Here is a 14,610-nt window from a genome sequence, read left to right as displayed (position 1 = left end):
GAACTTGTAAGTATATTTTATTTTGTCAGGTGTATGGAGGAGTGTTGGAGCTCTGGGCGTGTGAAGGAGCTGGGCTGGGCAGTGTCCTGTACCTGTTCCTTTGGGAATCAGTTTTTGGGGAGCAGAGCTAAGGAAGGGGCTGGAGAATCCCGAGGGAGCTGGGAAAGGGGCTCGGCTGGAGAAAAGGAGGATCAGGGGGAATTTCTGCCTCTGCACAACTCCTGCCAGGAGGGGACAGCCGGGGGATTGGGGATTTATCCCAGGGAACGGGGACAGGAGGAGGGAACAGGGTGGGCACAGCAGGAATTTCCCATGGGAAGGGGTCGGGAATTGGGGCTGCCCAGGGAAGGTTGGAGTGCCCATCCTGGAGGTGTCCCAGGAAGGGCTGCAGGTGCCGCTCAGAGCTCTGCGCTGGGAACAAGGCTGGATTCCATGGTCTCAGAGGGGTTTTTTTAACCTCAGGGATTCCGGGGTCCCGTGAAAATCAGGCTCCTATTCCTAAAGGTGCAGTTGGTGCTTTAGGGGGAACACCGAATTTCCTGAGCTCCCCAGTGATGGCTGAGGAGCTGTTCCATGGTGGGGGCCACCGGAGCCTTACTGTGACCCTAAAATCGCTGTGGAATAACCCCGAGAGGGGCAAGGCCCGTCACCTGCTGCTTCCTTAAAACCCTTCAATGGCGCCGGCCCGGCCGCGAGGAATCGCGGCCACAGTCCTGCCCCATTCCGGCCGGGACGTGCCGCTAAAACCCGGCCGCACTGCGCTTTGCCCGCGGTTGGGCGCGGGAATTTCGGGAATTTCGGGATTTTCCCGGCGGCGATCGCGATCCCGCTCCCAGAGCGCGGGGTTCCGCCCGCACCGCGCCGCTCCCGCCGCCGGGGGCGCTGTTCCCGCGCCGCGCCCGGCAGCGACGCTCTGCCGCCTCCTCTCTGTGGTGCGGCCGGGCGGGGCCGGCTCCAGGCGGCCGCTCTAGCCCGGCGCCCGCGCGCTCCGCGCCGCTGGGGCTCTATGGCGGGGGCCCCTGGGCGCGCACTCTATGGTCGCGGCCCGCCCCCCCCCCGCGCCGCTTCCCTGAGGCGGGACCGGGCCGGGACCGGGGCCGGGACCCGGCGGCGGCTCCGGCGCTCCCCACGCGCGGCCCTGCGGGGCTCTGAGGTAAGCGCAGGTTGGGGAGGCCGCCCCGTCCTTCTCGGCCCGCCCGCCGTTTCTTCCTCCCCCCTCCGCCCCCGCCGGCCGTGAGGGGACGGGCGCAGGCCGCGGCCTCGGCGCGGCGGCCGCTGCGGAAACCGCGGGGAGTTCCCACCGCAGCCGGGCCTGAGGCGCTGCCCTGCGGCCTGGGGCTGCTGCCGGGCCCGCGCCCCTTCGCTCCGGGGATGAGGGAAAAGGCTTCTAGAGGGTGACGGAGGGCCCCGGGGCCCGCTCCCCTCGGGAATGGGGGAAAGGCGCTCTGGGGGTGACCGCGGCTCCGGCCGGTCCCGGCCAGCGGTGGCTGGATCTCCGAGCCCTGCCCGGTGACAAACTCGGTTTTATCTCTAACTAAACCGCCGTTAATGGGCGTCGTTACCTGTTCTGTGTGAATTTTGCCCCAGAGCTCCGTCTGAGCCTTGACTTCGGTGCTCAGTAAGGATCGGGTGGATCCAGGGCGGTATAAATGATAGAAATGATGGTGTAAATGATTTCTGGGCTGTTTTTCTCTCACAACCATCAGATCCCTGATGCGGATAGAATATTGACATCTTTAGGTTACAGCGTTTATTTCCGAAGCTCCTGTCAGGGGATGTTCCTGTACAGGCTGGTGCTGGGTGGAGGGGAGTGGGAGAAATCCTTTGAGGAAAGTGCTCCTGGAGTTTTAAGGAATAACTGTGTGTTTTTGGAACGGAATCTGGAGCAGTGACTGGGCACCTTGACTCGAGGCTGCTCACTTGCACTCCGGCACATCTGGTGGGATGTGCTGCCCTTTACTCTTTCACTGAGTTCTGGGAGGAAAAAAGTAGAGTTTTCTGGGTGAGCAAATTTTCTCCAGGAGTCTTAATGGCAAATTTAGGTAAAGAATATTTTCACTGCTGAAAGCAGCTGATTTTGAGGACCCCAGATTCCCCGAGATTACCTAAGTATCATTTAGGAAAACGTTTTGAAATCCCTTTGTACAATTTGTAAATGTCAGAATTCGACTCCAGTCACTATTTGAGAATAAAATTGTGTCAAATATTCTTGATTTCTGACGTTATAAAAAATACAAACAATTGGCTCTTACAGTATTTCAGTGATGAAACATCGTTCAGACCCTTCTTCTACTCAGTTTGCAAAACAGAACTTGCTTTCTTCCTCTGGTGCTCTCTGTAGCATTTTAGGGAATTTACAGAATTAGGGAATCAGTGGAATTTGTGGGAATGGGTTTTCTTTTTTAATTGATGCTCCTTGAGCTTGTGTGGTGGTCCATGCCCTCTGAGGTGTTTGGAGGGTGTCTGTGAACTCTGAGAAATGAAATGTGTCCCGATGAGCTGTGACATTCCTGTTTATGTTTCAAAGGAAGGTGGGTTCCAGGCTCAGGTTTGAAGTAGGATGAGTTTTCTTGGCTGGAAGGAGATGATGCCCAGAATTTTAGGAGCTCCTTAAAGCAAATTTGACGAGCTGCTGCTGCAAAATCCTTTAGTTAAATTACTTTTGAGGTGGAGCTGCACGGAGACTTTGGGTTTACTGTGAAAATCGTCACCCTTACCTGTGTTGTAAAAAAGTGGTGTTTGTACAGATTGGGACAATAACCATTCTCTGGACAACAAAGCCTTGGTGTTGCTCCTCTTGTCAGTGCTCTGTGACAGCAAAATTCTTCCTTCACCCCAAAGAGAACACCTGCTTTCAGCTAAATAAATTAAATTCAGCTGTCAGAGCAGTTTTATGCAGGGGGTGACTCTTCTCAAGTATTACCCTTTTTGGTGCTTCTTAGAGCTTGAGACCTGCAGGTTGAGGTTTTCTCCCATTCCAGGGGGAAAATCCTGGCTTTCCAGCTAAATAAAGGTGAAAGGCAGGGGAGTCTTGTGTGACACTCACATCTCCAGGCCGTGAGGTACAGGATGAATTTCCATCTTGTTGCAATCCTTGCTAAATCTTTTTATTGACTGATGTTGGATGAATAATTAAATAGTCCAGAGCAAGCAGAGATGAACTAAACTCAAAACTCCTATTTCTAATGGGAAATACTTTATCTTTTATTCCTGTAAGCAGAACTTCACACCAGTGAGAGAAAGGTCAGCAAAACCCTCTGTTCTTTCCCCCTGGGGTGTTTCTTTGGGGTGGTTTCACTGTTTCTTGCGGCCTGTTTTGAGTCTTTCATGGAACAGTAAGATAGAGAAACTAATAGCAGAGAGCGGGGAGGGCAGGCTGTGGTTTTGCACTACAGAAATGAGCAGAGGTTTCTGTAGCACTGGAAATTTATTGTCATTTTTGCTGCTTCCTGGATTTCGGTTTGAGGGGCCCTGGTTACCTGGGACACTTTGCAGAGTGCAAAATGTAGATTTTGCTTTATAGAATCTAAAACTGTGTTTGAGGACAGTTTGTCCACTGCATGTTTGTCGTGAATTCTGCTCATAATCTTGAAGTGGTTGATGTTTGCAGCCACCAGGATGTTGGGAAGCTGCATCATTGGCTGGGGAAGGTTTGGGCTGTGCTGTAAAGGACACACAGAACCATGGATTTGTTTGGGCTGGAAGAGGCCTGACCTTAAGGAACGTCTCATTCCACCTCCCTGCCATGGGCAGGGTCTCCTTCCACCATCCCAGCTTGCCCCAAGCCCTGTCCAACCTGGCCTTGGGCACTGCCAGGGATCCAGGGGCAGCCCCAGCTTCTCTGGGCACCCTGTGCCAGGGCCTGCCCACTCTCACAGGGAGGAATCCTTCCCAATATCCCATCCAGCCATGCCATCTGTCAGTGGGAAGCCACTCCCCATGTCCCCATGTCACTCCAGGCCCGTGTAAATGCTCTCTCTCCATCCTCCCTGCAGCTCCTTCAGGTACTGGAAAGGCACAATTCCTTTACCCTGAAGCTTCTCTTTTCCAGGCTGAACAATCCCAATTCTCCCAGCCTTTCCTCTCAGCAGAGCTGCTCCATCAATCACAGTCTCTTGTAACAGCCAGCCACCTGTGTTCTCCCTACAAAGCCCTGCTTTGGTGGCTTTTCTGGGGGTCCTGCAGCGGGACCCCTCAGAGCAGTGAGGCTGCAGGAGCAGGACTCTGCTCTTGGTTGACTCTTCCCCCCAGGAGCCTTCATTGGGCTGCGCGCTGTGGTTGGGCTCAGCAGGGAAAAATCAATGACTCACATTTCCACAGAAAGAAATGTAATTTCCAGTCTCATAGCAACTGTCCTTTCAACACTTTCAAACCTTCTGTGACAAAATGTTTAACACTCACCCATCAGCTTTTAATGCTCCCGGCTGGTCCGCCCACTCCCCCCAGCTGAAACCTGCATTTGTGCATCCCTGAATCCCCCAGAATCCGAGGGGGGGTGCTGGCAAGACGTTGAACAGTTAAATATAAAATCTTAGACATGAGAGAAGTGTTGCTGACTGCATTACATCAAGACAGAGTGACTCTTAAAATTCAAAACTGTGTTCTCTTCACTTTGATTTGAGTCCCTGGTTTGTTTTTATACACCTTCAGATAGTTTAAAATAGGTTCGGCTGGTGGCTTGGCTAAAATATTTTTGGAAATTATCTTACTTAGAGAAAGATATTCTTTAATATAAAGAATGTTGATTTTCTTCCTGGATCATCCTTCAGAGTGAAAGAGAGCAGGGTTAGATGGGATGTTAGCAATTGGATATTGATGGGATTATAACAGGGTGGTGAGGCCCTGGCACAGGTTGCCCAGAGAAGCTGGAGCTGTGCCATCCCTGGAAGTGTCCAAGGCCAGGTTGGACAAGGCTTGGAGCAGCCTGGGGTAGTGAAAGGTGTCCATGCCCGTGTCAGGGGGTGGCACTGGATGGGCTTTAAGGTCCCTCCCAACCCAAACCAGTCCATGATTCTGTGTGTCCTTCACAGCACAGACCAAACCTGTTCTGTTCCCAGCCTGGACTCCTGCTGTTCCCAGGCCTCAGGAGGTGACCCAAGGTGTGTGGTTTCACCTGCCCAAACCCACAGGGATGAGCAGGGCAAGGTCCCTCCCACTGAGGAGGCACAGAAGGGCTCAGGGTGTTGCTGGGAAGTGACAAAAATCCAGGCTGTGTCTTAATACTGGCAACACAGGGCAAAGAGCTCATTCAACACATCCCGGGGAGAGCAGAATCATCAGGCACTGAGGGTATAAACACTGCTGGAACTGGGCACCTGTCTGCTGTCCAAATTCATTACTAACTGCATTTAACTGGTTTTCTCGTAGCTGATGATGGAAGAGGTGCACAAGGGCGGCAGCAGCAGCTCTGTTACGTCCCAGCCCTCAGCTGTACAAGGTACAACCCTCCAGGCAGCTCAGCTCTCTCATATTGCTCAACAGGTAAAGCCTGGGCTGGATCTCAGCAAACATTTCAGGGAGTTCAGAGCCAGTTTTATGTGCTGCAAACTAGATCCATTCTTGGAAGCACTCAAGAGAAGAAAAAAACAGAAAGAGGCTAAGAAAAATGTGTTTGTTTGATGGTGGGTGACATAAAAGTAATTTTAAAGTGTTTAAAAGCTATTTTTTTGTGTTTGTACAATGCAGAAGTGCAGCCCAGATTTGGGGTTAGTCGACCACAGGAGCTGCTCAGGAATAAAATTAGGGCCTGGTTTCATTTTTTCCTTAGAAAAAGCATTTCCAGCTCCTTTTGTAGTAGCAGCAATCCTGGGTACTCAGCACCATGGAAACCCTTGGATTTTAGCCCAACATGAACATATTTAATCAAATATGAACTTGAAAATTGAGATTTTTCCTCTAAGGTAACATCCGTGTCAGAGCTTTAACTTGAATCCCTTAGAACTGGTGAAAGAGTGAATCCTTCCAGGAGGGTTTTCCCAGGAAAAAGCAATGTTTTACAGCTCATCCACTGTTTATCCTGTGGAGGCAATTGGGATTTTCTTGCAAAATTTAGATATAGGAAAGGAGAGAATATCAGCTGGTGTCCTGGGGTTTGTTTCCAGGCTGGTTTTCTGATCTGTTTTTATATAAAATTCTGATTGTCCTTTAGTATTGTAAGTTATGACACAAAAGTAGCATTAAATGGAATTTCAGCTGTGTGTACTTTAATGATCCCTTCATGTATTTAATGATCCCTTCTCGTGTATTTCAGATTCATAAAAGTACTGAAGGAATTTAATTACAGAAGTGGTTCTTTACTTACAATCTACATGTATAGCTTGAGTTATTTTTGTTTCGGGAATATATGGAAATGTGAACAATGTAAATTGAATTAAAGTGTAAAGACTCATGCGAGTTCAACACCAAAACTACAAATCCTCTAGGAAGCTGAAGCATGTTCATGTTTTTAATATGTTACATAATATCACATATTTGATTGTGTGACATAATGCCACATTTGATTTTTCTCCAACCAGAGGAAATAACGACCTCTTTCAGCCTTTTTCATATGCAAATAATGTCTAAAAAATGTGCATCTTTAAAGGTACTTTTGTGACTTAATTAGAATTAAAATAAGCTGCTAATGGTTTTCCTACACGTGTTGCACTTCCTGAGTCCTGTGGCACAAAGGTTTTACTGATGGTTTTTGGTCTGTTGTAGATGTCTCTCAGAGGTTCTGCTCCCCTCACAGTCGTTCAGCTTCCTGGAGAGCAAGTCCAGGTCCAGGGAGTCATTCAGACAGCTCAGTCCTCCTCTGTGATCCACTCCCCTCAGGTGCAAACCGTGCAGGTAACTCCACAATGGCTTTAAATACCCCACAGCTGCAGTTATGTAGGTGAGAAGATGGGAAAAGATGTGCAGAGGCTTCTCTGACCCAGCTGCCTTTGTGCCCTGCTGTAAGAGACAGTGAGCAATCCAAGGACAGCCCTGTGTGATCCCTCATTTGGGCTTGAAATCCTTCCTCGTGGAAAATCACCTGTGGAGTCAAAATGAAACCATTTCATGTCACCTCCCTTTATAAAAAAAGTCCGATCCACAGCTTTGTAGTTGGTGCCCTGGCAGTCAGGTGGGGTCTGACACCCAAAGAGGGGAGTGGGGAATAACAGAATAATTCAATAGTGGATTAAAATGAGTGTTTGGGCAAGGTGGAGCTGCATGAAGGGGAATGAGCTGCTGGGTGCTCTGCTGTGCTGTAACTCCCTTCCGGTGGTACCCAAGTCTCTGCTTGTGTCTCTTACTCACTTGCCGTGTGATTTTTGTAAGAGCCCCTTGCAGGAGGTGCCCAGGGAGTTGCAGTGAGTCTGTTCCTGCTCCTCTCAGTCCCTGCTGCAGGGCCCTTGGGGACCTGGAGTTCCACTGGGAAACCACTGCCCTGGCAGCTGGGCGAGGGAGGAGCTGCCCTAAAACCCAGGAATTTGTCCCTGATCCTTGTCCCACGCTCCTCACACCACATTAAATTGATAAGCCATGAGAAGCCAACCTGGCAGGGACTGTCAGCTGTCACTGCTGTAACATCAGAGCAGGGAGAGGAGAACGTGTCACTGCTGAAAGCACTCAGGCATCTGCACTGGCTGCTTGTTGGTGCTCGTGTCTCTTTTAAGTCTCCTTCCTTTTCCCTCCCCCTGGTTGTCCAGTCTCCACTGACTGGATTAATTTCTTTTCTGTAATTTATGAACACTGTGTGGCCTTGATGGAGGGAAAAACAAAGTACAACGTGAGCAGGTTTTTTTCCCTGCTGATCATAGGCTGCTCTATGTCTGCAGTTCAGAGAGGCTTTTCCCAGAGCTCTGTGCATTCCTCTGCACTCTGTTACTGGCACACAGATAAGAGCAAATAAATGTTTTGTTCAATAATAAGGAGCATCAGAGACAAAATAACATGTTGAACTGGCTGAGCACACAGTGGAATAATGAAAATTGTAGATAGTACTTTGCATATTCACTCCCTGATATGCTGCTACCTTAAATATTCTTTTCACTGGACTTTTACATTCTGACCAACAAACCCCACTGCTCCTTTTCTACATAAATGATTCCAGGTGCTTTCTGTGTTTGTCCTGTACATCACTGGTGCTGCTGTTCCCTTTCTCACCAGGTATCTTCCTTGTCTGAGAGTGAGGATTCTCAGGACTCCTCAGACAGCATTGGCTCCTCTCAGAAGGCTCGAGGCATCTTGGCTCGCCGTCCATCCTACCGGTACGGGTGTGATACACTTGGTGTTTTTATTTGAAACCAAAACAACAGCCCCTTCCCGTGATTGGCAATATTCTGCTGTCCTCCAGGTTGTTTCCCTTGAAACATGCAGTGAATCTGTTCATGCACTGAACTTTCTGAGCCATCACTGCAGTGAGGAAACTTTGACTCCACTAACTGGAGGTTGACCTCAGCGGGATTTTGTAAAGGGCAAAATGTTCACCAGCTGTAATTTTGCTCAGTTGTATCATTTTACTGAAGTGAGGAGTGCAGTCAAATGTCAGACTCATTTTTCCACAGAAAAATTTTGAAAGATCTTTCTTCTGAAGACACACGGGATAGAAAAGGAGATGAGGAAAGTCCTGGGGTCTCCACTGTCACCTCCATGTCCGTTCCCACGCCCATCTACCAGACAAGCACTGGACAGTACAGTATGTTACCCAAAATATCCTCACAGTTTTTCTACTACTTGCCTCAAAATACAGTTTTCATTAAGTATTTGAGTGAGATGAAGGACAAAAGTCGGTTATTATCTAGTAGTCAATAAAGTTACTACATAGAAGTACCTGATATCTACAGACTTCAGATAAGCTCAGTGCTCTGTCATTTTAAATTTTGCAAATTAACTCATTTAAGGGTGTTGGTATGGAGCACACAGCATTGTTCTTTGCTGGATTTAACTCAATACATCAGTGAAGACACAGAAATAGATATATAAGTATATATATATTTATATATATATATATGTATAATATTTTAGGCCACACTAAAAGGCTCCTTTGGTATCAGAGAAGTACAAAAAAAATTAGAGTTTGTTCTTTTGATGTTCCCACTTGGTGTTTGTGGTGCTTCATACCTGCTCCTCTCTATCCTGTGAGGGTGGAGAGGCACATTGCCCAGAGAAGCTGTGGCTGCCCCTGGATCCCTGACAGATCCAAGGCCAGGCTGGACAGGGCTTGGAGCAGCCTGGGCTAGTGGGAGGTGTCCCTGCCATGGCACAGGGGCTGGCACTGGCTGTAAGATCCCTCCCAGCCCAACCCGTTCTAGGATACTGTGATTCACCTGTATTTTCTGCTGCACAGCTACAAATCCTCTTGTCCTGTGCCTTCCCTCACAGTCGCCATCGCCGCCAACGGGCTGCAGCTGGCGGGGCCGGGGGCAGACGGGGTGCAGGGGCTGCAGACACTGACCATGGCCAACGCCGGTGGCTCCCAGCCCGGGACCACCATCCTGCAGTACGCCCAGACCTCGGACGGGCAGCAGATCCTGGTGCCCAGCAACCAGGTGGTGGTGCAGAGTGAGTACCCCCTGGGGACGTGGTTACACCCGGTCACCGTGAGTGCCACCTGCTAATGCTGCCCGTTTGTGTCCCCGTTTGTGTCCCCTAGCTGCCTCTGGGGACATGCAGACCTACCAGATCCGCACCACGCCCACCACCTCCTCCCTGCCCCAGACCGTGGTGATGACGTCCCCTGTCACTCTGACATCCCAGAGCAGCAAGACAGACGACCCACAGCTGAAACGAGAGATCAGGCTGATGAAGAACAGGTACGTGAGTGCACCTGAGCTGCTTGCTTGGTGAGTTTAATCACGTGCAATCACGGAGGCTGGAAAAGACTTCCAGGATCATAAAGTCCAAGCTGTGACAGATCTCCACCGGAGCACTGAGTGCCACATCCAGGGATGGGGACTCCAAACCTCCCTGAGCAGCCCCTGCCAATGCCTGACCATCCCTTCCGTGGTAAAAATCCCCTTGATGTCCAACCTGAACCTCCCCTGGCACAGCTTGAGGCCGTTTCCTCTTGTCCTGTCCCTGTTCCCTGGGAACAGAGCCTGAGGCCCCCACCCCTGGCTGCCCCTCATGTCAGGGAGTTGTGGAGAGGGAGGAGGTTCCCCCCTGAGCCTCCTTTTCTCCAGGCTGAGCCCCTTTCCCAGTTCCCTCAGGAGTTCTCCAGACCCTTCTCCATGTGCTCCATGCCCAGCTCTGGGTGTGTTCCAGCCCATCCATATTTCTCTTTCAGTGAGGGTCCAGAACTGGAGGGGCCTTAGCAATGTCCAGCACAGGGGGGCAATCCCTGCCCTGCTGCTGTGCCACACCATGGCTGGTACAGCCCAGGTGCCCTTGGCCTCCTTCCCCACCTGAGCACACCTGGGCTTGTGGGAGATTGTGACCCAAACATGGGAAATTATGACCAAGACATGCTCCCTTGAGTCTCACAGTGTGGAGAAGCCAAAACTGGCTTTCCCCTGCAGACTGGCTGCCATGTGTGTTACCAGATCCTGCTGAATTTCCTGCTCTCCTCAGGCAGTTTTGGCTGGGTTTTGTTCCTCACTGCAGTTTCAGCTCTCTCCTGTTGGTCAGTCTTGTGACATTCAGAAAACAGATCTCACATCTAAAATCAAGAACTCTGCTTCTCTGTTGCAGAGAAGCTGCCCGGGAGTGCCGTAGGAAGAAGAAGGAGTATGTGAAATGTTTGGAAAATCGAGTGGCAGTCCTGGAAAATCAGAACAAAACTCTAATTGAAGAGCTAAAAACTTTGAAAGATCTTTACTGTCATAAAAGTGTGTAAGAAGAGAAGGTAAAAACCTTTGGGGACTGGTGAAATATCAGAGGAGAATTTTTTTTTTTATACTGAATTTTTTAAACTAGATGAAAGGTCAAAAATGAAACTTTTCTACCTAGATTTCACAGCTCAAAAGACTCTATAGATTTTATTTACAACATGTTGGTGACAAAGTACAAAGAGGAAACAAGAAAACCTCACCAAAATTCCTGCTGGCACAACTGGAAACTGCTGAATTCAAGACTGCAGCTACAGCGGAAGGACAGTCACGTGTGGCAAGGCAGGTGATGAGAGTTTCTTTGAAAATTCCTATGAATGCCTCTAATAAGGGAGGCAAAATTTGGTTACAAAGAAAACATGGATGAAACAGAATCCTTGCCATAGCTGACATTATTAGTAACATTTATAACCAGTGTATGTTTTGATTTCTTACTCTTTTTCAAGCCTTTTTCCTTCAGTTATTTGTCTGTAAATATTTTTATTTTAACCTGTAAGTTGGTATTTACAGGTGCAGATGATAAAAAAGCTGATACTTTGCTCGAGGTATAAATTATGTTTTTACTCTTTTCTCAGATGACAATTTTAAAAGTTGGGATGATTTTTTTTTCCATGTTTGCCGTGTTTATCAGATTGGAGAAGGATCTGCAGAAGGCAGCAAGAGGCCTGGTCCTGGAAATGTCTGAGGCACAGAAAATTGTGTTGATTTTCACAGAGAATTCAACACATCAGTGATTTTAAAGCACAGTGTGAGGGACAAGGATGGGTGACAACAGTTCTGAAGAATTTCTGAGATTTAACTTCTCAAAGTTTTTAATTTCACAGGAGTTTGTTCTTAGTTCTGGGCATGAGAAACATCGATCATTGAAAATTAAATTGTGTGCTGATCATATCTACAATTAAACACTCAGTGCTTGTCCTGGCTGGGGATTCTCCTGGCCTTTGGAACATGAAACCAAATAGAAGAAAAATGATGTAGTGAAAAATGGAAGATCTATACCAAAGGGTTATGAGGTTCTAATCTCTGGTTTATTGCTGGAAGTAGTGCAAAATTACAATTTCCAGCCTAATTTTGTAAGGTAGGAGCTATTTTGCAAAGTAATGGTATCTTTGTAAGCAAATACTATATTGCAAACAGGGAGATGGTTGGTATATTTTGTAGCTAAATTGTGATCTTTACAAAACCTGAAATTGAGTTTCTATACGTATTTTGACAGTTTATATCTTTCATTTTAGTAACCAAATGAAATATTTTGTGAACCAGATTTTCAAGGATATATTTTTATGGATAGTACAAAGTCAAATGAGATCCTCTTTGGTGTAGGAGATACTTGAATTAATTTTGTACGTCTGTAGGCAACTTGCAGAAAAAAATGGATCCTAAAGAGTATTGGGGGGAAAAAACAGAGGGAAAAAAAAAGAAATTAGGGCTTTTTACTCCCCAGAGTTAACAATATCTGCACATTAGATCTCATTGTGTCAGAGAGTCCAGTTTGTACAATTTAAATTTGTTTCAGGTGAAAATCAAAATTTTGACGTGATCAGGACTCCTTTTCCTGGGGAATCTCCCTTCTTGGAGACCCTCAGGGCTGTCTGGCTGTGGGCCTGGTGGGCAGGACATGGTACTGGTGAGGACACGGTCCTGGGCAAGGTGTGACCCTGCTGGTCAGGCCCTGGTCTTGGGCAGGTGCTGGAGGTGACTGCAGTGCTTCTTGCATGAGTAATAAACCATTTCCCTAGCTGGGACTGAACCCTGCTTCCAGTTCTGTCAGCGGGAATTACACAAGGGACTGTGCTGTTCTGAGGTGTCAGAGCTCCGTGTGTCGTGCTAGCTCAGATCTGGATGGAATTCCAAGCTGTGCTCCCTCCCTGGATGTGTAATCCCATGGTCAGTCAGTATTTTTTATTTTACTCCTTTGGGAATTAATGGACTTATAGCAAGCAGAGCTCTTTGCCATGAGGAATCTGCATTCCACAATCTCCTGGTTAGTGGGCTAGAAAAGGATTTTTGTTTTTTTCCCTGAAGTTCCTAAGCCTCTGATTGTTGTGGGCACAAGTGCCAGTGCGTTTCCTTTAGGCCAGGCTGGAGTGGGACTCCCAGTTGCCATCATGTCACAAAAAAAGCTTTGTGACACATCAGAAATGAGGCTGGGAAAGTCCTAAACTGAGGGAGCTGCTCCTGGAGAGGTGTTGGTGTTTCCCGTTTCTTTGGTGGAATTTCAGGAGAACTGAACAGCCTGGAATGTGCCTGGAACATGCACCTCAGAGAACTGGACCTTTCCTCAGCTCTGTGTAACCTGGCATGTGGGAGAGGGTTTGACCTACAGTTCTGAACTGCTTTGGGAACTCTGTGGTAGCTGATCCTCACTGTGTTCTCTTTTTTCCTTTTGTAAGATGGAACAATAATAAACAAAAACTATCAAGTGTTAAGACTGTAAAAACCTGGTGGCCAATTCTTCTTGTATCCAGCAAGGGAAGCACCTGTCCTGCCAGACACACCAGGAGTCAATTTTTACACTCTTAAAATACTGTGTTGGAAAGAACAGCTGATTTTTCATCATGAGAATATTAAACAGTAACACAAGTTCGCTCTTTAAGCACTGATCATGAAGTTCTTAGTTTGGATTTACTTTCAAATCTCGATTTTAAAGAGTAAAATCTCATTCCTGAGGGTAAGAGATGCAGCAGCTGATGCTGTTCTGCTGGTTGGTTCCAAACAGTCCGTGCTTTCCATGAATTGTAAATAGTTGTTGAAACAATTAATGGTTGCAAATTTTGATCTTGGTAAATAAAGTCGCTAAAATATTATAATTCTGCTGGTCCCTATTTATTTTTAATGAAGTTAGAGCTGCAGTGGTGGTGACCAGGTGTGAATACCTGTGTGGGATCAAGTCATATGATAGCCAGGAATAAATAATAGTCAGTTTTAGTGGATTAAATGGCACTTGTACACACCTGCCAGTGCTAAAAATCATGAGTACAGAACAGCCTTTCCCTTCCTGCAGGGCTTTTTTACCTTCTTAGTTTTCAATAAGCCGAGCCACAGTTAAGGTTTGGTTAATTAAATGGTTAATTAAAACCTTAGCGTGCTCTGCTGGTTTTTACCCGGCAGAGGGAGCATCTGCCCTCCCCAGACCCTGGTGGCGTCACTGAGTGTTTTTAACCTTCTGATGGCTGGAAAAGCACAGAAATAGGGTGGGAAGAACGTGTTTCCAGTCGGTAACATTTCTATATTCAATTTTCCTTATTAGTGCCGAGGCTGTTACTGCTTCCTCTCCTGTCAGAGTGGATATCAGAGGCAGGAAACAAAAAATACAATGGCAAACATGACTCCTAAAAAGTAAGTGCACATCCTTTGGCTCTTGGATTTATTGTCAGTCAGGAGGGAGCTGGTTTCTCCAAGCTTTTCCAGGCAGGACAGAGCTCCACGAGGACCCTCTACAAAATCCGTGCGAGCACTGTGTGTACCAGAGTCAGGAGGATGGTGAGCGTGGTGCTCACGGGGTTCCGAGTCTTGTTGGTCAACAGAAGTTTTGCTTTTATCCATTTTCCGTACTGAGACAGGCGCACGTAGATCCCGGGGTACCTGGGGCGGCCGCAGCCCACCCCAAAGCTGGCGATGCCAATGAGGTAGTACTTGTTGTTGTCAGGGTGGTAACACATCAGGGGGCCCCCGCTGTCGCCCTGCAAATGAACACCACAAAAACCAGTAGCGTGTAAGGGGGTTTCCTTGCAGGAAACGGTGCAGGCAGTAATCGGTCTATTTTGTAGATTTATTTTAAGCGGCTCGGTTAACCGGACAGTCACAGTGACAGTAA

The 14,610-nt window shown here is 47.9% G+C and overlaps 1 protein-coding gene across 5 annotated transcripts; it reads left to right on the top strand.

Moving 5' to 3' along the window:
* Positions 1-938: 938 nt before the first annotated feature.
* Positions 939-13,603, top strand: ATF1 (activating transcription factor 1). 5 transcript variants are annotated; one of them, XM_041400303.1, is made up of 9 exons: positions 939-1,153; positions 5,368-5,481; positions 6,700-6,828; positions 8,134-8,234; positions 8,532-8,662; positions 9,349-9,528; positions 9,620-9,779; positions 10,657-10,810; positions 10,915-13,603. In XM_041400303.1, exons 1-8 carry the CDS (start codon positions 1,007-1,009, stop codon positions 10,799-10,801), a joined length of 1,107 nt encoding a protein of 368 aa, XP_041256237.1. In that variant the 5' UTR covers positions 939-1,006; the 3' UTR covers positions 10,802-10,810; positions 10,915-13,603. The 5 variants fall into 5 exon arrangements, with proteins under 5 accessions (XP_041256237.1, XP_041256236.1, XP_041256238.1 ...); XM_041400302.1 differs by having other exon boundaries at positions 10,657-13,603; XM_041400306.1 differs by having other exon boundaries at positions 1,086-1,153; positions 5,368-5,437; positions 10,657-13,603.
* Positions 13,604-14,610: the final 1,007 nt, after the last annotated feature.

This window comes from Onychostruthus taczanowskii, unplaced genomic scaffold, assembly GCF_017590055.1.
Source record: "Onychostruthus taczanowskii isolate IOZ18803 unplaced genomic scaffold, ASM1759005v1 scaffold178, whole genome shotgun sequence".
Lineage (NCBI taxonomy): Eukaryota > Metazoa > Chordata > Aves > Passeriformes > Passeridae > Onychostruthus > Onychostruthus taczanowskii.
The sequence above is the reverse complement of the archived record's forward strand: the minus strand, read 5'-3'. Positions and strand labels throughout refer to the sequence as shown.